Source organism: Scomber japonicus, chromosome 1, assembly GCF_027409825.1.
Source record: "Scomber japonicus isolate fScoJap1 chromosome 1, fScoJap1.pri, whole genome shotgun sequence".
Taxonomy (NCBI): domain Eukaryota; kingdom Metazoa; phylum Chordata; class Actinopteri; order Scombriformes; family Scombridae; genus Scomber; species Scomber japonicus.
In genome coordinates, this window is record NC_070578.1 from 8,431,188 (window position 1) to 8,454,242 (window position 23,055).

Consider the following 23,055-nt stretch of genomic DNA (forward strand, 5'->3'; position numbering starts at 1 on the left):
TTACTGCCAAGTATCCAAGAGATGTATAGATGAATAAATGGAAGCAACATCACTTAGATTATATGGCTTATGTGAATATATATAGTGACTCACTTTCATAAGCTTTTTGTTCTGCTGTTTTAACGCATGTCACTGCATCAGCATTTACATAAAAGCAGTTTCTGGCTTCAGTTAATACCAGTTTTTTCGGTTAACTAGAAACACCTTCCCACTTATATAATTTTTAATCTCTTATCAGCAGGGAAATTCATAAGACCTTTCCTCTGTCTGCGGCCTGACGACAAATGGCAGAGCTCATCTCTCATCCTCGTTAACCAAGTGGCTAGTCTTCTTAATGAGCACTATTAAAGGTAAAGTGTCATTACCGCAGCACTATGTCTATTCATTACAACCATCAATGTCTATTGATGTCTGTCTTCATCTAATCACAGGACTCTTCTGCGGGCACTTGTCTTCATCTATAACCTCCCTCTCACATTATGCCAGATTAATGTCAAACTACTTCCTTTTTGCCACATTCGGTTTTGCTACGTAGCCCCACCCGTGCTCATAAAGCAGCACAATCATCAGAGAGGACGACGGAGACAGAGACAACGATTCTTAATAGAGCTGACCCCCCCCCCCATGAGGTTTTGATGCTCTTTGCTCTTTACATAAAGAACTGACTGAACTGTGCAGTGTAGAGAAGAAATCCCCCTTTAATCAAATCAGTGTATACAAATGAGTTTGTCGATTTCAACTTGCAGTCGCTGTTTTAATACCTATTTAAAAACTTGAAACCCTGAGTTGATAACTTACTGCTTTGTAATTCTGACTTGAATGAACACACAGTACATTATTACTCACTATTCACTGTGTTGACTTTGTGGGCATTCAGGAGGCACCAACAGGAAAGTGTGAGCACCCAGATATATAAGAGTAGGAACATCGGTTTTAACTGTGAGCTTAATACTGTATACTATATATTGGCTTCCTGATAACCCCTTCTAGGTATTCAGTGATATAAGGCATGTCATCTTGCATCGCCTTGTGAATACTGTCAGACCTAATAGATCTGAACACTGTATCTAGTGTAGCAGAGCAGCAGCAAATGCTTTACTTGTGTGCGAGGCGTTCAGGCACAGTGTTCAGTGTTGGTCTACCAAGCCCAGAGCCCAATTGACAGTTACTGTAGTTTTGAGAGTAAAACTTTAAGGGTTGCATTTTTGTGCATATAGTATTAGTAAAATGTGCTCAATGCTGTTACGTGGCCAATATAGACAACTGGGTTGATTAAAATAGAAGCATATCTGCTCCAGAAGATGTGCGTGAGACCAATCACTGGAAAACGTGAGTGAAACCCTTTCAGTGTAGAAACAGTGTAACATCATGTCTACACAGGCTACAGTGCAAAGCAGCTTCATTCCTCTGTCAGTGTCTACATCAGATGCATTCAGGCATCTATATATAATATGGAAGAAAACACTGTAAAAAAGTGCACTTCTCGAAAATTGGCATGTTTTGTTATTATGTTGATTAAAAAAAAACTTTATTTATGCTGCATTTCCATAATAATGTATCTATCGTAGCAAATTAGTTACATATGAATGTCATTTCTGGGAGACAAGCTTGCTCCAGTGTGAGCAAAATGCAATACTCAACCAACAGCAGCACTATTGTTGGAGATCTGGCACCAAGAAAGCCAAGAAAAAAATTGGCACCTGTGTTCACTGCAACAGTTAAAGATCCCCTCCAGACGTGTATCAAGATGTATAAAAACACTCTGCTTGGAACAATATTGAGTGTCTGGTGTCCACAAAAAAGTATAATTACCCCTTTAAAATCCTTAAAATGTAATCTACTCATTCTCCCTCATTAAAAATTGCAGAATCTATAAATATACAGTATTTCATTTCAGAAGTTGAACTTCTAAGAAAGGAGATGCTTCCTACTTCACTGTAAGGTCCACTCTTAATGTTTGTGTATTGCAGTTATGACACAAATCATACTTGTGTAAGTTGAATATTGGACCAGGATTGGCTCTAAACTAATTGTGATGTCACAAATCATGCTCATAGACCTTCCCCTAATGGCAGATATTCAATGAGCACTCAGAAACTTTCCACTTCCAGCAGATCAATGTGAAAACAAATATTCAACTGTAGGAACATGAAGAAAAAAAGGGGGGGGGGGCTCTAAATAAGAAAGTCCAGATAAGATCATCCCAGAAATCTCCCCAGCCCCCATAGTTTGAATGTTACAAGCTGTTATGTTACCCCCAATACTACATGCAAACTCAAAAAGGGGAAAAAACATCTGTAATTTGCAACAGCTGTTTTTTTTTGTTCTGAAAAGAAAGACTATTTGAATATTCTACATTCATTATTTCAGTGAATTAATGCATCAGATGGCCTAATTCAACATGCTGTGATCCACTCATGTTTTCCTCTATATGTACAGTATATGAACAACAACTATTGCTTTAGTCAGCTTGCAACATGTTTTTTTTCTTCCACTACATGTGGACTGACAGTAATGTGGACTTAATTCATGTGCGTCGCTGGAGATGTAAGTTGAGCCTTTGCCATCACACATTTCATTACCCTCTACACTGGACTCCACATACACACATACAGTATATGTATATAAATCCGGGAGTATTAAGAAAGTCTAATAATCATTTCTGATGCTGCAGCTCTTCAACCTCGGATACTCATTTATCCCTCCATCTCCTCGCCGTCTTATTACATGCATCCTCTAATGAAGCAGGAATGGAATTACTGTTTGTTATATCAGCGGGGGTCTGAGGACTGTCCTGTATAATTGGGAAGTAAGTGGAATAGATATGTGAATGTGAATAAATAAGCCCAATGTAATTAATGAGGACCAATGATTGGACCGGTGATAATTAAATCTGCCGTGTTTTTCAATTTGCATGATTAAGATGTTAGTTAACGTTATGTTGTACCCACACGTTACAGGTTGTTCATTCTCAAAATGTCAACATATCAGAATTCTCTACCACCACACTTAATTATCTTCAGGAGCTTTAAAAACTTGCAGCTAAATCAATTAACTTTAATCTGCAACCAATTAAAAGAGTGACTTTTAGGAATGCTAATGTGACACGTGCCGTACTTATATCTCGGCCCGCTCCGATACAGACGACACCCCAAAATTCCACCGCGACTAAAAATGTTGGTTAAGTTCAGCCGGTCTGAACAGGAATACTCACAAGTTTTTAACCAGGAGGCATTTTTGTGCCTGTTTTTCTCATGCTTGAATTTAACTTTGATTTTTTTTTTTTTTGCTGCATTTTATGATTCAAAAGAGGTCAGAAGTGATTTGCATATTTTGACATTTTAAACAATTCACTGTAGCTAACAAAAGAAAGATATATAAAAAATGTAAAAAAAAAACCCTGCCTGAAATCAGCCTCTGTAGTTTAGACGGTGCCAGAAAATGGAAGGAACCAGCCCCGGTACTCAATTGTGCCGTTAATATTATACTGTCAAATGGAGAGGGCAGCACTTGACAATGAAGAACAATGAGTATTTCCCGAGCCTTTCATGTCCACCGGCCACATGCCTATTGAGCAGAGCACTTTTACTGATATGCCGTTTTATGTTTTATTGCCCGAGACAGAGGGGAACAAGGTGAAGAGGAGGAGGAAGAAGAAGAAGAAGAAGAAGTAGGAGACAATTTGATTTTTACTTCTTCAGCTTCTCTCTCTCTTTTCCCCCCACCACCCACCTCCATCTTCCACACCACCCTAACATCTGAACTGCATTGAAACCCATTGATATTATCATTGTAACCTCTCTTTTGGTCTCATGATTGTGGCAGGAGCCCAAAGCATTAGCGGGACACATTTGTGACCAAAGGGGAAACTACAGTAGTTTCAATCTCTTGACCACATGAGTAATCCAAGGAGTCCTAATAGTCTTGCTTTCTTTAAAGGTGTAGTGTAAGTTTTTTTCCAACAATAAAATGGTATAAAGACATATAATCATGATGGTTTTTTAAGCCCATTTTCACAAATGTGCTCTCTAGGAAAAGTAGGAAATCACTAAACCACTTAAATAGAGGCAGCAATTCAAGAAAAATGTGTACTTATAAAATAACTTGTCAAATTGATCAGACTTCATAGCATGAAGATAATCTATCAGGAATAAGCTGTAGTGATGGTGCATGTAAAGGCAGGGACACAGCGAAGACCCATCAGGACTGTGTGGACCTTTACTCTCACATGGCTCTGGTGCTATGGAGTGTACATGGGCTAGTTTATATGAAAAATTATATTTCTATATTTATTCTAATGAGACATCCATTATCACCATGATGGAGATTCTTCTGTATCTGCAGGAACAGAAATAATTAAATGTTAGTTTACTGCCTTTTTTAAAATAAATCTTTCAGTCATGTTTCCTGTAAATTGATGATTTAATGCAAGGACGGTTTCTTGCAGTGTGATAGATATAGTTGAAATGTTAAATGGTTGTATAAAAGTGATAAAAGAAAAAGGATAAGAGTTTAAAGAATGTTTTTCAGAATAATAATATTTCACCAAGGTGCCATTTAGCAATATGTAATATTTATTGTATTCAATTCTTGTTCAAAAAACATATTTTTGAAACAAGACAGCTTTTTCAAAGTGGTAAGAAGAATTTGCAATAACATAATTTTGATATTGTTTATTAAATCTGTGTGTCCTGCCTCTCCTTCATCACCACCACCATCATAATATGACAGCACAGCTCAGTCCACCAATTGGACTCACTTCAAAGAATAACTCTCTGCTCAGTGACTGTTACTCATATTGTTTGGAGGATGTATCAACTAAAACTTACATGGTAAAAATTCCCACTCAAAAACTCAAACATGGAAAACTTGAACAGGTACTGGTGAAAAAATGTTGCTGTGAAATAAAAACAGCAGGAATCAGCATGAAATAACATTATATGATTGAGAACTTTAGTTTCAAAGTATATTGAACTATTTCACAAGTTATATCAATAATTAAAGTATTTTTAGAACATAAGATCACAGTGGACACCCATATGCAGCAAAATACCAAAAAGTAGTCCTGAAACAATTGATTGAGACAGAAAATTAATTGACAGCATTGTTGATAATTGATTAATTATTAGAAAAATATTCACTTCTAAAAGCTTAAGTGTGAAGATCTACTTCTTTTGTTTGTTTTATATACCTTCATAAATTATGCTGGATGTTTGGTGTTAGTGTGACGCAAAAAGAAATTTAAGAAAAAAGACTTTGGGGAAATTGTGATGGGCATTATTTAAAAGTGTTTATTTAAAAAAATCCTAAAAATGTAATTGACGATGGTGATAATCATGACCTGAGCTAACGCATAGAACATACTTTTTAGTAAAGACTGCAGCCAGCTGTCAGTCAGTTCAGAGTCATCTGTTCAGAAGACAGGAACACGACAAACCCAGAGTCAATTTTGGTTATACTTGCTTTGTATTAGCAAAACTCAACGTAGAAAGATGGGAAGACGTAGAATTAGAAACAGACAACGTCTGTCAGTGACCTCATCAGGAGAGGAGAAGAAAATAGGTGAGACACTAAACATACCAACATGTTCTCAGAAGTTATACACTGAAAAAAGTCATGATACTACTGTATGTGTTGAAATATGTCACATCTATGTTTCAGTAGTTTTATTCTGTGTTGAGATTAAAATTAAATGATGTTACTTGGTAAAACTTTCACAGTGAAGTGTGAATTTAAAAATGTTCTGTACTCATCTGACTTGGACTAAATACAATTGTATAAGAAAGAAATGTGCTTTCAGCTTGGTGTCAAAAGAGAAATGTTATATTTTATCTACAAAAATGTACAATTCAGTAAAAACTGCAGAAAGAACTTGTGACCATTTATAACACAGTATTAACACATTGATGATGGGATTATACAGGCTTTTTTTTCTTTGGGAACCATTTAAATGGTCTGCAAATCATTGGTTGTATGTTTGTGATGTATTCAGCAGAGTTGCCCAGTGCAAAGACCAAAGCACCAAAGGTGCTGTTGCTATGAAGATCTTGAAGAAGCGCATCAATGACTCCCAGGAACCTATCAGAGAGGTGAATTATCTGAGTCTTTTTAATTCTTTGAGCAGCACATTTCATTTAATAAGTAACATTAACTTATAGCTGAATGGGGTTGAGGCTACAGTCCTCACTGCAGTCGACCCCGGTTCAAATCCTGCACCGAGCGGTCTTATCCTGCATGTCATTCCCCTCTCTCTGCCTCCTGTTTCCTGTCTATCTCTACTAACCTCTCCATTAAAGGCAAAAAGCCCAAAAAATATACTTTAAAATAAACAAAAACTTATAGCTGAATTAGCTGTCTAACTTCTCCTTATTTCTCTTCAGCTGGCCATGCTGAAGGTCATTCGTGGTGTTGATCCGCTGAACATCGTTCAATTCCACGAAATTTTTGACTACAATGGAAACACATGTCTTGTATTTGAAATCTTTAACAAAAGTCTACACCAGCTGCTGAGGGAGAGACATGGCAACCCACTCTCCCTCCAGGAAATTAGACCAATCACAGAACAGGTATGTGGCTCTGATCATTCTATCAAAGAGCAGTGATATATAAGCATTAATGGAAGGGGTGCACCAGCATTTGGGAAACAACTTTCAGAACCTATTTACCCTTTATTTCTGCTTGTGTTCCTACAGATGGTCTCTGCAGTCGGAGCATTAAAGACTGCCGGTGTGATCCACACAAAAATCACTCCACACAACATCATGGTGGTGAACAACAGAGAAACACCATTCCGAGTGAAGCTCATCAATCTCAGTTCAGCCGTCAAAGCTGCTGAAATCAAGTTTGGTGACACCCTGCAGCCTGTTGCATATAGGTAAGTTACAGATTTACAGATCCATGTGGAATTTGACTGTAATTGATATATTAAATGTAACTGAACAACAACTGAACAACACATGTCAAACTGTGCAGGAATTGTTTGTAACATCTTCTAAAATGTGCTTCTCTCTTTCCTCCCTCAGATCACCTGAAGTGATTCTCGGTCTTCGGCTCACAGAGGCTGCAGACATGTGGTCTGTGGGTATAGTTTTGGTCATGCTGTACCTCACCAGCGTTCCATTTCCACTGCGCTGCCACTACTACCTGGTAAGTAATCTGCTAGCGTCAGCTAGCAGCTCCACAAACCATCAGAGGAATCCACTGAAACGGTCTTAATGGCAACAGGAGCAGCGGTTTTAGTAGCTAGAAGTAACAGTAGTAGTTGTATTAGTAATAGTAGTGAACCACAAAGTATATAAGTAAATAATTATATATATATATCTACACTCAATAAACCATACTGACCAAGTGAAATCATGCGTTTAGAAACTGTCTTTCTCTAAACATCCAAAAATTGAACCTTTTACAAAAATACAACAAAGTTAATTGTATGGATCTGGATACTTTCTGAAACCATTATATGGAACAAATCAAGTCATATAATCCAACTTCAGGGCGATCCCTAGAATACGGTACCAGACACAAGTTTGGACATCTTCCTGTTTTTCCAAATTTTTGATTTGTGGTGTAAATGTGTGCACATTCACATTAGAGGAGGATATAACTCAACAGTGGACTTTACAACAGGAGACCACTGTTCATTTCATGTGAAAACCATGAATCGCCACATTTTTTAAAACTGGTAACCCCTAACCTAAACCCTGTGGTGATTATTGTAGCCATGACAATGGAGGTTGCCTAATTTTAAGGATGTAGTGACTTTAATCAACGCCATATTTCTTTAACCTTAACAAAGTGATCCATTTATCCCAAAGCCTTACTGGACCCTCAATGAACATTTAAATCAAAAACGAGCGAGAGTTTTTGGAAACCTTTAGAACAAAAAGGTTTCTGGATGAGATTTAAAGCACTCAACTGGGTTTTCTGACCTGAATTAGAAGAATTTTAATTAAATCAAAATTTGACAGGAAGCCATTTAAGAAAGCACTGTGGTAATTTGGTAACACTGTGGAGTCTTAGTTAGCAATCGTGCATAAGAATGTGTCTTGGCTTTAACAAGAATACAGGACATAAAAGTGAAAATGTGAGGAGACAAATCAACAGTTGATTTTTTTTTAGCTGTGGGAGAGATAAGAAGAGGCATACCTTGACAATGCTTCTTAAATGAATAAGAATAAAAGTCACTTTTCGAGAGCAGTCATTATGTGCAGATTGCTTGTCAGCAAAATGTTAACATGCTGTCATTTCTTTTATTGAAAGCATATTTCCTGAGAGGTAAATATTTCTCAGAGTAATGATGCACCATATGCCACGGATGAGCTTGGCCGGTTGTGAGCCGATTGTAGCTGTCAAGATGAGGCTAGTGGTCACACAGTGGGAGGGGGAGCTCTGTGTGTGTGTGTGTGTGTCTGTGTCTGTGTGTGTGTGTGTGTATGTGGCAGGGAGAGGGGGCTAAGCAGCAATAACAGTAATAAAGTAGAAGTATCAACATCAAGCTTTACGCTCCCTGGTTATCTCAACTTCAGCCTGGGATGCTAGTTTCAAGGTAGACTGCTCATCAAGATGAGTGATAGGTGTTGAGACGGTAACTTGGCCAAATTACGGTGTAGGGGGGCTGGTGGGGGTGTTGTAAAAAAAAAGAAAAAGTATGTTTGAGCCAAGCATACACATGCTGGAACATCTGCTATAGAGAATACAGCTAGAGTGAATATCCAGAGAAGGGAAGCTTATGTTTAAACTTATAGGCCAGAGAATAAAAAAGACACAAGATGATCTAAATAAAGCTCCAAAGTCTATAATAACAAGCCTGCTGTTAAAGGAGACTTGTTGTGCTGAGTTTCATATGTGGAAGTGTGTGGTGCGTACACTGCAACAGCCTCAGTGATTAATACCTCTGACAAAGCAGTAACTAATGATCGATTGAGGATGCTCAGGTTCTAAAGACCATTTCCCCTTCACTTACTTTGCCTTTTTCAAAGCCATCTGATATTTTGATCACTGGCAGGGGCCATGTCGGTGGAATTAATCACTAATTTAAAGCTGGAACCTTCTCATTTGCACAAAACCGCACTCAAGGAAGGAGATTTTGAATGATTAGTTCGACTCAGATTCACCTGATGTCAGAGGAGCTTTTACCGTACCTTTAAAAAGGGACGTGCCGTGAATCACATTAATGTTTTCCTGTATGTTCTTTTATTAAGCTTGAATTAACTGTGTTATGTTAGTGCGTTTGTGTGCGATAAAGAGAAAGAGAGAGGAAAGATGTGAAAAATAATTACAGGATACCAACAGGTTCAGTTACTCTCATGTGCTTTTTTTTTGGCTGTTGATTTACTTCAACACTTATGCGATTTTATACATTTAACTCAATTCACACATACCAAATGAGCTCAGAGTGTCCGTCAATGAAATCTTCATTCAGTCTGAGCTAGAGGAACATGGCTCAACATTTACAGCCTAATGTATTATGCAGCAGAAGCTTTTAAAAAAGATGATTGGAGAATTCCCATCTGAAATGCAGCTGCAACATCAAAGCATGAGTGGGAGGGAAATTAAATGGTACAGAAATAAATAATGGTAGACTTGATGTCTTTGCTAATTGGGATCTCTGGCACTCGGGGGTCAAAAGGGCCTCTGCCAGACAAAAGCCTAAGACAAAACAGCACTGTTGTGTTTTAAGGCTCTGTGGGTGCAAGACAAAACTCTGATTCTTCAACACTTTAACACTTGTTGTAATTGAACATGCATGCACTGGTGCTGCTGCTGTATGCACTGCAGGGACATGGGGTGGAGATTGTGGATTGCGACTTTATCGCTGGAACAAAAGGGAGTGCCGAGGTGGCGTTTTAATACTCGGTGGACTGAGATGAGTTTAATAAAGGGATTCTCACAGATGGAAAAAAAAAAAAGAGTCATTGGTGTCAGACAGTATAGAAACCGTCCTCTCCTGCTGCACTAATAAAGGCTGCTGCTCCCCTAAGGCCTGCCTGGCTGCTGCCAAGCAGCTACACAAACACTAGAGGGCTCTCTCTGTGGACAGCAGCATGGGAAGCTGTCAGTCATGCACTCCACTGAACACACACACACACATTTACCTCACATTAAGTATCACTTTTTTGGGAATGTACAATAGACATTAACTTCCAAGAGGTCTTAACCCTTTCATGCATGTTGTTATTTCTTTTTATGCATGAAAAAAAACTTGAACTTCATTTTTTGCCTCCATCAAATTACATAACATTATAATAACATAAATGAACTGATTTATAATCAAAAAAGTGAAGATGAAGTGATGTATGTATGGGATGCTGCACTAGTGTCCACTTTGGTGGCTGAAGTGCAACTATGCCATCAAAACATATATATATATATAAATGCTTTTCAATAGCTGTTCACTGTAGTGACCACTATGTGTGAAAGGGTTAACCTTAACCCCTGAACCAAAATTAATCTTTTCCAATATGATGCTTTTGTCCCCACTTGCACAAACTGATTTTCAGCCTGGGGTCTCTGAAAGTAATATAAACACACACACACACACTCTCTCTCTCTCTCTCTCTCTCTCTCTCTCTCATATTCAGCTATGCAATGATGAGCATGACCTTTTCACTAACAGTCTTAATAAGACCAGTGTAACACTTTGCCTGCTTTTTGTCTGTTAATAGTCTGAGCTGTAGTGGTTTTTTATACACAGTATTTCCTCACAGAATACAAATGCACTGAACCCAGAGACCCGTCAGTGTAATAGCTGGAAAATGCAGTAAGCCTGAATGACCAGTTTTACTTTCCATTGTGCCAACAAGGCTACAGTGCGCGCGTCCATCTGTTCATTCTTTTAACCCTATCAAATGACAGTGTAAATGAGCAGCCTCGGCTTCGTTTTACTGATCGCCTGGCCTACTTCTTTTTTCACTAATAACCCAGAGAAGTGAGGGGGCCAATCATGCGTCACAGCCTCAACAAGAGGAGAGTTAGAATAAAGAGAAAGGAGAGAGAGAGACAGAGAAAAGTAATGAGTGATTTTACCTCCACAACCCTGTGTAATATCTACAACTGCAGTTATCTCAAAATGTGAGACGATAACCTTTTTTTCTTTTTCTTTTTTCTCTTGCGCGTCTGTGCCGTTCATTTGTGCGCCTGTTGACCCGGCTCCTCATCAACCCAATGAGCGCCGCGGAGGGGGGAGGCTCTCTTCGCCACCGTGCATTCTCTCCTCCATCTCCTCCTCACTTTTCCAGTCGGCCAGCAAGCCTGTCGGAGCTCTCTTAACTACCAACAACCTCAACACACTGTCACTGCGCCTTGACAAACTGCACGAAGGATTTCTAGCCTCTCCGCGTTCCGCTCATTTCTCTCCTTTTTCCTCCAACCACCTAGAAGGAAACGCGACTTTTTTTTGCGTATTTTGAAGGAAGGAGAAAAAAAAACGATTAAAATGATGCAGCAGTGGAAAAGGATGCAAGTCTCACTAGTAAGTATAGCCCGTCACCATCATATGTATAAAACCTAACAGGTATTACTGTTACATTGCTGTTTTGTGGAGGACTTGTCATAGCCCCCTTTTTTTCTCTCCATCGCCGGGCTTCAGTACATTTTTTCCCGGCACATTCTCAGGAGCGACATGGCACGGAGTCTCCAGAAAAGGTCTGCAACTTATAGGCTGTCTTCCTGTCTTCTTTAATAATATTTTTCGGTTAAGTCGCGCATTTACTTCTATAAAGAGGTTATCATTTTTCCTATAAATATGGAAAATGCGCACTGGTGTCACATCCGATGCACCGAGATGGATTGATTGGAAACACTGTCTCCTCAAAGGGTAAAAACTTCAGAGAGAGAGAAAGAGAGAGAGAGAGGGTGAATTTGGGTAGTCGGGTTTGGTTATGTGCTGCAGACTACTGCGTCTGTTACAGAGAGGCAGAGGAGACAAGTAGCAGCTTCAAACTTACTGGTTTTATTGCTAGACATGGAGAAATGACTGGCTCTGTTAGGTGACTACCTTGGACAGCTCCTCCGCTGCCGGCGCACGGTTATCGGCTTGAGCTGCGTGTGTGGACCGGCTGCTTTCTGGCGGGGAGCTGTCCTACCCCCGTGGTGCTGAAACCGCCTGCTTAGTCACGCAGACACACAGTCACTTAAAATGCACGGAAATAGGAAAAAAGAACAATCGCATGTCAGTTATTTATATTAATATTATACATGGGGTGTCATTTTAGTAGAAAAACCGTTAAAATCCCTTCTCCTCCCTTTTTGCCTTCTGTATATTTATGTTTTTTTTTCTCATTAACCTGCTCCGGCATCCCTCAGACTCCAGGTCGGAACCTCTGCCTGCAGAATGTCACATTAACTCGGATCACTCCACACTTTATGATATCGCAGTTGGCTTGAGGTGGAATACGTTTACAGCTTATTGTCCTTGGAATTGCCTTGCTGGACTCGTGTGTGTATGTGTGTGTGTGTGTGTGTGTTACTCCACACAACATATGACCACAGTGACACAGTGTATGTGTGTGTGTGTGTGTCTAGTAAAAGTTAGCAGAACTAACAGTGACACCGTGCTGAAAGCAAGCCATTCGGTACTGTGATAGCATGTCCACCTGCATCAGTTTTAGCTGAAACGTGTGTGTCTGTGTCTCTCTCTCTCTCTCTCTCTGTGTGTGTGTGTGTGTGTGCTTTTTCCCCCTCTGGTTTTGACATTGCGCTGAACAATGCACACCAGTGTTTTGTACACTGAAGTGACTGAGCTGGTGATGTGGATGCTGAGTTAAAAGTAAAGAGGGAAAAATCATTAGTCTACCTCATTTGTGTGTTATGTTACAGTTGTGTCACTTTGTTATATATCATTTCATTTTTGTGTGATTACAGTGTGTGTGTGTGTGTGTGTGTGTGTTTAAAAAAAGTTAACATCCACATCTGCTTATCATAAAACAGCACTTCCACTGTAACATCACACATCCGACTCAATGATTAAACCTGCATCTTACATGCCTTTACAATGATCTCATCTGGATTACTATGATATCAGTGAGCTGCAGCGCTGTTGACATTGTACAGCTTCACCTGCAGCCAGCCTCTCTCTATCTCAACCTGACACCGTTCCACACACACACACATGCACACTTACACGCACACACGGCTGTCTAAGGAATTTTGACTGTAGCCTATAACAGTATTTTACCAGGAATGTATTGTCAAAACATTAATCATAAAGAACATGTAATTGCTCAAAATCTTTCCAGGATAATCCCCCAGAACAACAGATTAAAGCAGGGCAATCTGATGTAGTGGGCTGAATAGCCTCAGAGTACAGACATACCCATTTGTTGTTCAACTGCAGCGGCATAATATGGAAACAAGATTGTAATAAAGGGTCTTTGGCTGTTACAAATAAATTAAGTGTAATGATGAAGTGACATCTTGACATCTTATTTTGAAAATGAGATTTTTTTTGCTTGTTTTTTTAAATCCCCCCCGCCCGCCCTTTTATATATATGTTTTTTTTTGGCTGGTGAAGAAGCAGATTTGTCTTCTCTGTCTCGCCTTATTTGTCCAAGTGTTTATTTGACACTACTTCCCTCCCTTCTTCCCCACCTCCCTGACAACTCCTCACAAGATTAAAAGACAACTAACAAACTGTGATTGCTCCCTTATAGGTCTCCCCATCGGAATAACGCCAAATGGATGCTGTGCTGAGCGTCTCACCCCCTCACCAACTGCTATGGAGGCATGCCAAGCCATGCAAGTGACCTTTATCGCACCATGAATGCAAGCTCCGCCGTTCAAAGAGGACACAAGTAACCTTTTCTTGTTATCTAAGAAGGAGCTGTTGATCTGAAGAGAGAGAGCGTGAAGGAGAGAGAGAAGGGGGGGTCGGCGGAGAGAGAGAGAGAGAAAGAAAGAGAGAGCGACGCAGAGAAGATTTTCACCAAACAAACAAACAAACAAAACAAAAACACACAACGACAGGATGCCAAAGCGGTCTGAGGAGATGCTCATGGATCTGTGGATGTCCTTGCTGCTGGTGTGGATTACTTCTGTTCCCTGCGTGTCCATGACTCCTATCATAGGCCAGTCCAAAAGTACACAAACTGGTGGGTCCGCAGCAGTGGCGAGCGGTCTTGGCGAAGGACAAAGATTACTGAGCCGCGCCAAGAGAGGATGGGTTTGGAATCAAATGTTTGTGCTGGAGGAATTTTCTGGACCCGATCCAATACTTGTTGGCAGGGTGAGTGCTGTGATTGTCAGCATTATATTAAGCTCGCTTATCATGTGGAAACATTAATTCGGCCATTTGAATGCTCCCTCCTTTTTTTTCCCCCCTCTTTCTTCTTCCCATGAGCAATGGGAGGGTTTTTGGTTGTCAAGGGGGAAGCAGAGATATGGGGGGGTGCAAGAGAGAGAAGGGGAGATGTAGTGGTGGTGATGTGTGTGATGTGTGTGTGTGTGTGTGTGTGTGTGTGTGTAACGGAATGCTTTTGGAAATAATTAAACCCCAATCAAATAATGGTGACAACATATTTTTGCTCCGTTGGATGTCCTTGAAATCCCACATGCTGTGTAACTCACTAGCAACAAAACACAGATTCTTACTTTTCACCACAGTTAACCGTTTTCACCACAAATTACACATGAACCAGAGAGGATGTGTGCATGTGTTCCCTTCCTATTCCCTTTTTTGAATTTTATTTTTTAAATTTAAAACCTAATCCTGCATGCTTTGGAGCCACTTCGCCCATTTCTCCCCTTCATAGTCATACTCTAAGATATTTCTGCATGGGAACAAAAAAAAGAGGCTATTTTAGTGATGGTTAGTTTTGTTCCACTGCGGCTACATAATGAACAGAACCGCCAGGCTAATCCTGCGGCTAAGGGCCACCTGCTCCCTGGCCTGTGTGTAAGTGTCAGGCAGGTTTCAGAGAGGAGGGGAGAAAGGCTGCTGGCCAGCCCCGGCCAAAGCAGCTTGTTCACAGCTCATTGCTGGGACTCACCTGGGGAGAGTCAGCCTGGCAGCCACGCCAGGGCCTCCCTCCCCCAGAATATCACCCCCAAGCCCAACCGCTCTGCTGGCATGGGCAGGACTGCCGGCCATCAAGCATAATATTTGATCTTGTTCAGTAATAGCTTTTGCAAACTGTGTACGAGCACCTGATATTTGATAATTAGTAGGTATGCCTTTTTTTCTTTTGTTTGACATGTTACAAATGTAATGCATTGCCTTCTCAAATATGGCACCTGATAGCCTTAAAGCAAAGAAGCAGAGTACAAAATAATAGCAGCACATAGTCCAAGTAAATACTTTCAATTTCCCCCCCTCCTCCTCCTTCTTTTTTTTCTCTTTTTTTCCTCTTTTATCCTGAGCGTTGTCATATGGCTGCATCAATTAAACATTTGCCACCATGCGGGATTTGCACCTGTGTTTTCTAAATACCATACGAACACAAAAATGCTGTTAAGTGATGCATTAATTTTTCAGGCGAGTCAATTAGGCAGCCTCTCCTGGATTCTCCACACAATGGCTGTTGTTCATCAGAATGCTGAAACAAACAGATACTCACCGGGCCCCACGGTGACCATATGTAAAGCCTGTGGAACTTCAGCTGTTAACACACAGAGCATTAAAAGAATTTTTTTGGGAGGGATGGCAGAACTGTTGTGTACTTTATATATATTTGTGATTCCTCTTAAAGAACAAGTAGGGCTTAAGGCAGAAAAAAAAAGAAGCACAGGAACATGCGGATAACAGAGTTTCAATTCATAATTCCAAGCTCACACACACACACACACACACACACACACACACAGTCTTGCTTTGAATATAGTGCTGAGCGCCTCTGGCTCAAGTGTGAAATGCTCTGCAGATTGTCAACAGAGGATTGGTGGCACAAAATCAAGTAGCATTGCCTGCCATGAAGGATGCTTTCTCTCAAGGCCTCGGTTAATGCTTTGCAACAAACTTGAATGGAGGGGGGATAGGTTAGTCATAGGTATAAGCCAGTGCAAGGAATTGAGGGATGGGTAGGGAGAGAGAGGGGGGTGGAGAGGTGTACAAAACTCTGGGCGGGAAAAAAAGCGCGGCTCGCCCTTTTGCGAGGCGATGATGATGGGTTGCGTTCACTGCAAGGTTAAGTGCTCATGAGTATGCCTGGCAGAGCTAAGATAAGTCCTATGTTAAAACTAAGATGGCACTGTATTGGTTTAAGACCATAAATCCCCCCCCCCCCCTCTCTCTCTCAGTAGCCCCTCTCAACAACCCTTCCACCCAGTCTCCTTTTTTCTTCCCCCCTTTAACTCGGAGTTTCTCACGCTTAATTAAAAAATTAATGAAATGGGTGGGAGGTATGATTCAAATGGTTTATACGACTCTCTGTGTATTTTTCAACCCCCCCTCCACCCGCCACCATCTCTCCACCCCCCCTGTTGTGTACGAGGCCACCTGTGTGTCTGTGGTTGTGGGACAATTATCAAGGAACTCCCGGGCCAAGATTGGACTCTTTCCATCCCGTAGTTTTATATTTATATTGCTGGTTCACTCTGATTCAATTAGAAGTGCATCCCCCAATCTTACACCCTAAACTACACCAACATGAGGTTAAGGAGAGTGAGAAGAGATTATTTTTTTGGGGGGGCGTGTGGGGTCTGGGGGGGTGGAGAGGGACAGAGCAAGATTGTGCCATCGATTTTTAAACGGTGTGTCATTGTCAGTGTTCTCTCTCTCTCTCTCTCTCTCTCTCTCTCTGACTCTCTCTCAGCAGAGACTATTAGCATAAAGGCAAGGGGAGGGAGGATGGAGGAGGAGGGTGGAGGTGTGGAAGAGTGAGAAGGATGGCCACGAGGCGTGACAGCACCCCCCCTCCTCCTTCTTTTCCTTTTCGCTGTTTTCTTCTCCGCCACGTCTTTTTTTTTCTCCTTGACATTGTGATTCACTGAGCGGCGTGTTCGTCAGCCCCCGTCAGTCCCGTCGGCGCCGGTCGGGGTAAAGGCAGACACGCCGTACCTGTTAAAGTGAAGCAAGGGAGACAGCTGTGAAAGCTTGTTGCTCCGGCTGTAGCTTCCAAAAAAAAAAAAAAAAAAGAAGAAAAAAATGTTGGAAGGGATTTTTAAGGATTACTCATCGTGAGCCGGGGAACGCTTCAGAAATAACCCGTCATTAAGAACAAAAATAGGCAAATGGAGTGTGAAGGTAGATAGGCCTGAACATATCACTCACACAGATTGAGGCTGGAGGATGCTATAGTTTGCTCAGTGTTGACGACGAGTGGGAGATACCACTCCAGCCAGACTCTCATGTAGACCACTGGAAGGAAAGCGGAGGGTAATTTTAGGCAACAAAAAAAAAGGAGCTCTTGGTTTGCCATCGCACAGAAACAGAAGTTCAGAAGTGTTTAAGTTTGTTGGAGCCTTCTTAAAAGACCTTGACTCAGTTTGGTGAAGCCTATCCAAACCTTCTACAACTTCAGCCATGTTCTCTCACTGTTTCCACCTATTCAATCAAAGCTGTTCCCATTATTCAAATCTATAAAAAGACATCTCATTTACTTTAGAAAATAAGACAAACAGTGAATACATTGCTGCATTTGCACCAAAGAGAAACCTAACATGTGTTTTCTTGCAGTATGAGGCAGATTGATGGCAGTTAGCGCTGTTACATCACACAGATCTAACTTTTCTATACCTCTTTACTTCCCTACGATCACATAGCATATAGTGTATGAGGATTGATAATCACTGCTGAATCGTACAGTGCAGACGTGGTAAATTGACTGATCTTCTCATCGTATTGTCCAACACTTTTATCCACCACAGCATTGTACGTATGTGTATGTGTTTCTGCACAAAGAGAATTGATAATCAAACATTAATATTCATCAATTCAGGCTGAACTATAAGATTGCAGGGACTGACAGCGATACAGAAAGGAAGAAGAAGAAGAAAAAAAGAGGCTTTGATTATTGATTCAGCAAAAGAAAATGGATATGTCCGTAAGAAGGAGGGAAAAAAAGAAAAAACAAAAGCTTTTTCTTTGTATCTTTGTACGTGTGTGTGTGCGTGTGTGTGTGTGTGTGTGTGTGTGTGTGTGTGTGTGTGTGTGTGTGTGTGCCGGGGGAGGGAAACACAAGCTTCATTCTTCCAAACAAGCTGTTTGACAGGATTCCCAACAAGAAAGGGCCACAGTGGTATCAGATTGGTGGTGTAATGGAAGTCTGAAGGCTGTTTGGTGAGAAGCAGAGGTGATATTGTGTAGTAGAAGTGATATTTGCTGTTCTGATATTTGCCCCCCCCCCCCCCAACCCACCACAAAAATAAAAAAATTGAAGACCCTTTTTTTAGTACTGACTTGCCTGAAATGGTTCTTCCTCGTTTTGTGCTTTGAAGCTGATAAGAGATCACAGCTTTTACCTGGATCCATCACTTCAGTGTGTTCTACAGAAAAGTTAGACCCTGGATTTTTCCCTTTATACTAAAATTGACTTTGAATGTGTCGCCATGATAGAAGTTAACATTTTAAGTTTTTTTTTCATTTTGTTTTATATCTGTTTGCTAGCAGGATCTGGACCTGAGCGCTCCGTCTTTATCTGTGACAGTTTTCAGGATTCAATTCAGAACCTTTTTGTTACTTTTGTTGCTTTTTGCACTTCGGACTGTTCGTACAAGATGTGGAACATCGGCCTATAAATACTGATGCGAGCTACTTCTGCTCGGCTGGATTGCCTCTTACTGTCTCTGCCCCCCCCCCTCCATCTCCACCTCCACCTCCACCTCAGCCCCTCTCCTTTTCTCTCTCCATCTCTCTGTGATGGAGTGATTATGGGAGAGAGTGACTCTTGAGCCTGGGTAAGCCTGCCTCCAGGGCCTTTGGCAGGGTAGGGGGGGGTGTTGGGGGTGGTACAATGACATTGTTAAAATTTCTCCAAGTGTTTGGGCTTTGGCGATGCGAGGCAAAGCGAGGCACAGCTGAGGCGAGACTGAGTCCTGAAAGCAGCTGTTGGAGCAGCCTGAGACTCCCTGAGTCCTGCCAGGGGCCCCGCTGTTGCTGGTTCACAGCAGATCAAAGGTTGATCGCCCCCCCCCCTCCCCTCGATCCTTTTCGACTGAGCCGTGCCGACGTGGGCGCTGATTAGGAAGGATCACACCCCCACACCCCTCCTCCTCCTCATCACCACCACCACCACCACCACCTTAATCTGCATTTACCCCAACCGTCAACGATTTTAGCAGGATATCTGCCTCTGCCTTTGATTGATGGATGAAGAGTGGGAGTTAACGAGAATATTAGCCGAATTATTGCCGGTGATTGATAGCCATTATGACACATAAATTATAAGCATTGGCCCGGATATAATAAATTGTGAAATATAGCCTAAATTAGACACAGGTTCTAGTGCCATAGTGAGAGGGTTGAATCAGAAGCTTTCATTGGATTCAGGAAAAAAGGGGAAAGCCCATCAATGTTTGTTGGACTTCATTTCATTCCATTTGGTTTCTCACACCCACAACATCTCCTGGCATACAGCTCTGTAATCTCTCTTCAGGCAGCGCCACAAAGATCCGTATTGAGCTGCAGTCTAGCAGGCAGGCAGGCAGCAGCTCCTCTATCTCTTAGCCCCTTTAGATCTCCATCCTCTTTCCTCTTGTGTAATTTAGAAAAAAACATGCTAACATCCCTCTATTCTCCCCCCTCAGCCTCCCCCCCTTCCCCTTTGCTTTCTGTTACTACACTCCTCTCTTTTCCCCCCCTGAGGCGCACCTGTGCAGTATATCTCTAATGCTGGCAGGGTCATTATATCAATGGGCCATGGTCACAGTCTCCCTCTTCCTTTCCAATCTCTCCCTCTGTCTGTCCCTGCCGCTCTGTAATAAAACACTGGGCCCAGCGGTGGCTCTGATAGAGCTGTGGGATCACATTAGTGCTGCATATCGAAGAGCTTGACAGGTTGTCTATGGCTTTGTGTTGTTGTGCCTGGTTCCCATTAACAAGCTGTGTGTGTGTGTGTGTATGTGTGTGTGTAGTCCATTCGCCGAGGGTTATGGACTGAAATGAGATGAGAGAGGACGCAGGCTCGGATGGAGTATATTTAGACATGAGGGTTATGTGTGCAACAGTAAATACAGTGTGTCCACTAAGTTTTATAGCCGGCGTATCTTCGCAAACATTTGGCGGGAATGTCGGCGCGGTCACATTTATGAAATATTTCCTTCTCTTAAACTGCTCTCTATCTTTTCCCGGAGCAGAAAATTGCAGCGTGGAAAATCTGCGCTGTTTCAAATTCACAGGTGACCTCATCCTCACTGGCATTATGACTCCTCTGGCAAAATACAGCAATATTGCTTGTAACTTAAATGTTATTGCTTAGCTTCTTTTTTCCCCTTTGTTTTTTACACACCTGCCTGTCAGTGATCATTTAATAGAACTGTACCATACACTCATTCTACCATTTCTCTAGATGTGTGTCACTCATTCGGCTTTCCTTTTTTTATATGTCTTACTAAACACACCCACACATATAAACATGAGCTCACAATGTTCTGTCTTTTTCTGTATCCCTCTTTCTCTCTCATATGTACCTAGCAACTGCTGTGCATTAAATTACATACTGTATCCCTCTTCCCCTGCTTATTTCCACGAGGGAGCTGAAATCATGTTTCAGCGTGGTGTATCGTGTGGAGGCACATGACGCCTCTCGACCGCGATCCGTGGAAGCTCCCTCGTGTGCGTGCATCAGCTGCAATAATAATTTAACAGGAAAGCACACCCATTCGCATCAGCTTCAGAGTCCCCGAACAAAATAACAAGCTCGCTGCTATCACTCACATCTGTGGCTCGGCGTGATTAAATCCGTGTCGTACAGTGAGCGAACAGCACGCACATACACACATACACACACTTTTTTTTTTCCCTGAGCTTCTACAGCAGTGCTAATTCATAGCAAATGGCCCTTTATGATTTCACCTTGGACCGTATCTCCATGATTAGCCCTCTCGCCGGTGTCAGCGTTTGCCAGTCTGTGATGTCAAACTATTCCAGTTGGAATCCAAAAAAGCCCCCCTCCTCTCATTAAGTCCACTTCTCTTCTTTTTTTAAAAAAAAAAACTGTGCTCCCTCTCCTCTCCTCTCCTCTCCTCTCCTCCTCTCCTTCCCCAGCTCATCGGGCTTGGCCTGGGCTGGCTGTGCGGAGGTGGAGTGCTTAGCAGGCTAAATCATCTGGCGCTCTGCCTTGAACTTTGCTCTAACTAATTTATAGGAATTAAAGTGGTTCACCTCAAATGCTCGGCTCGTGTATCGCTTTGCTTAAATTAGCCTTGTTTCATTTGAAATAAAGGATTTTGCTTTGTTTGGATTATATCTCTCTCGCTCTTTCTTTCTTTTTTTCTTTCCGTGTGTCGTTTTTTGCATTTGCAATTTAACGGGCTTAAGCCTCGGCCTTTGTTTTTTCCGCGCTGACATCGAAGCGATTGTTGACGTCTCAGACAAAAAAACAGCGGGCCCCTGTGTGTAATCATATTTTAAACAGGCAGCCATAGACGACTAAATGAAGGGAGCATTAAAGAAGCTGATGTTGGACATTCTGCTTACTTATGAGTTTGGATGGCGTTTCCCAGTCTAAACACTGGCCAAGCATCGGCTCCAGTAAATGAGGTTACAATTATTCAAATCTGATTATTCAAATCAAAAGATTATGATTATCTGAAACCTGCTAATTGGCCCTTGCCTCTGACATAGTGCTTGTGAGCATAAGCAGCAGCAGCAGAAGCAGCAGCTAAAGATTCCTGCTCCCTGTGCCAGTGTGCTTTAGCGGCCTCGCTGTTTCAGCTCCACTCTCCAGGCAGCTTCCCTCTCTCTCTCCTATGGATAGCGCCCAGCGTATGTGAAAATGCTTCAGGCGGCTGCGGGCGGCTTATCCCCGCGCCTCTGCTCTCTCCTCCATACACGTCCCATCAGCCAAACTGGGACTGGCGGAGTAATCTTGTTAAGAATGGATGTTGTTATTGTGCGACTGGATGTGCATTTGGCTTCACGGTTAGCTGGGAGCACACGTGGGCTGCAGAGGGAGAGACAATCGGGGAGGGAGAGTTTTTTTTATTTATTTTTTATTTGGCGGGTGAGTGAGTGCCTATTTCTGGCACTTAAAAAGATGACAGTCCTCAACTCTCCTCCTCCGCCTCCTCCCTCGCCCCCCTCTTGCTCCTCCCATCCTCATACGGCAGGCATAATAACAACAAGGCGCCTTCGGTAAACAGTGGATGTGACATTTACTTGAAGACCTGTGTCTTCACCTATAACAGGTATTAAAGATGATGATTATCATCACAGCTGAGCAGAAGGCAGAGGGTCACTCACCTCAATCACTGAGTTGACTATAATAAAAAAACAAAAAAATACCCAAACAACACGCACATCCTTCTCTCTCTCTTTCTCTCTCTCCACTCCTAACTCTTGGTATCTGGGTGCCAACAGACTGTGGCTTTGACCTTTCTCACAAATGAATTATTTCGGTTTAATGATCCCTTCTGCAGAAAGAACAGAAAGATAGCTGAAATAATAGCTGAGGGAGGGGTGAAAGGAAAGGGGGAGAGGGTGGCGGTGGTGGGGGGGCACCTAAAAGGGCAGCGCACACTCCACGCTTTATTCTCCCACCTCCTCTCACTCTACCTGTGAAGACACCTGTATCCCTCTAATAATGCCTCTCCCTTGTGTTTGTGTGATACATCCGCAGCCCGAGCTTTATAAATGAACTGACTTCAAGAAAATACTCCGGATGTAACAAGCAGGTGGTGATGTGTGTGTATGTGTGTGTGTATATGTGTGAAAATGACATTTGTCCTCCTCCAGTGTTTGATTAATTCTTTTTTTTTCTGTAGGATCAGAAAAAAAGGGAGGGGGGGGGGTGGTTGGATACATGAAAAATTCAAAACGTTATAATATAAAATCCAGATGAATCATGAATGCTTAATGGGAATCAGAGCCAGAGCGTGCAGGATGTTGAAATTGTTCTCAAAGAATCCTGGCGTGTGTGCGTCGTGTCTGCCGGCGTGCGCAACGAGAGACACGGCGCGTTACGT

The 23,055-nt window shown here is 41.9% G+C and overlaps 1 protein-coding gene across 4 annotated transcripts in view; it reads left to right on the forward strand.

Moving 5' to 3' along the window:
- Positions 1-13,963: 13,963 nt before the first annotated feature.
- Positions 13,964-23,055, forward strand: part of cdh8 (cadherin 8) — a 95,318-nt gene continuing 86,226 nt past the window's right edge. For 3 of the 4 annotated variants that reach the window (XM_053318994.1, XM_053319754.1, XM_053320341.1), the window contains exon 1: positions 13,964-14,221. In XM_053318994.1, the coding sequence (XP_053174969.1) occupies positions 13,964-14,221 (258 nt within the window). The remainder of the gene's footprint in view (positions 14,222-23,055) is intronic. The other variant, XM_053321122.1, reaches the window with a different exon arrangement.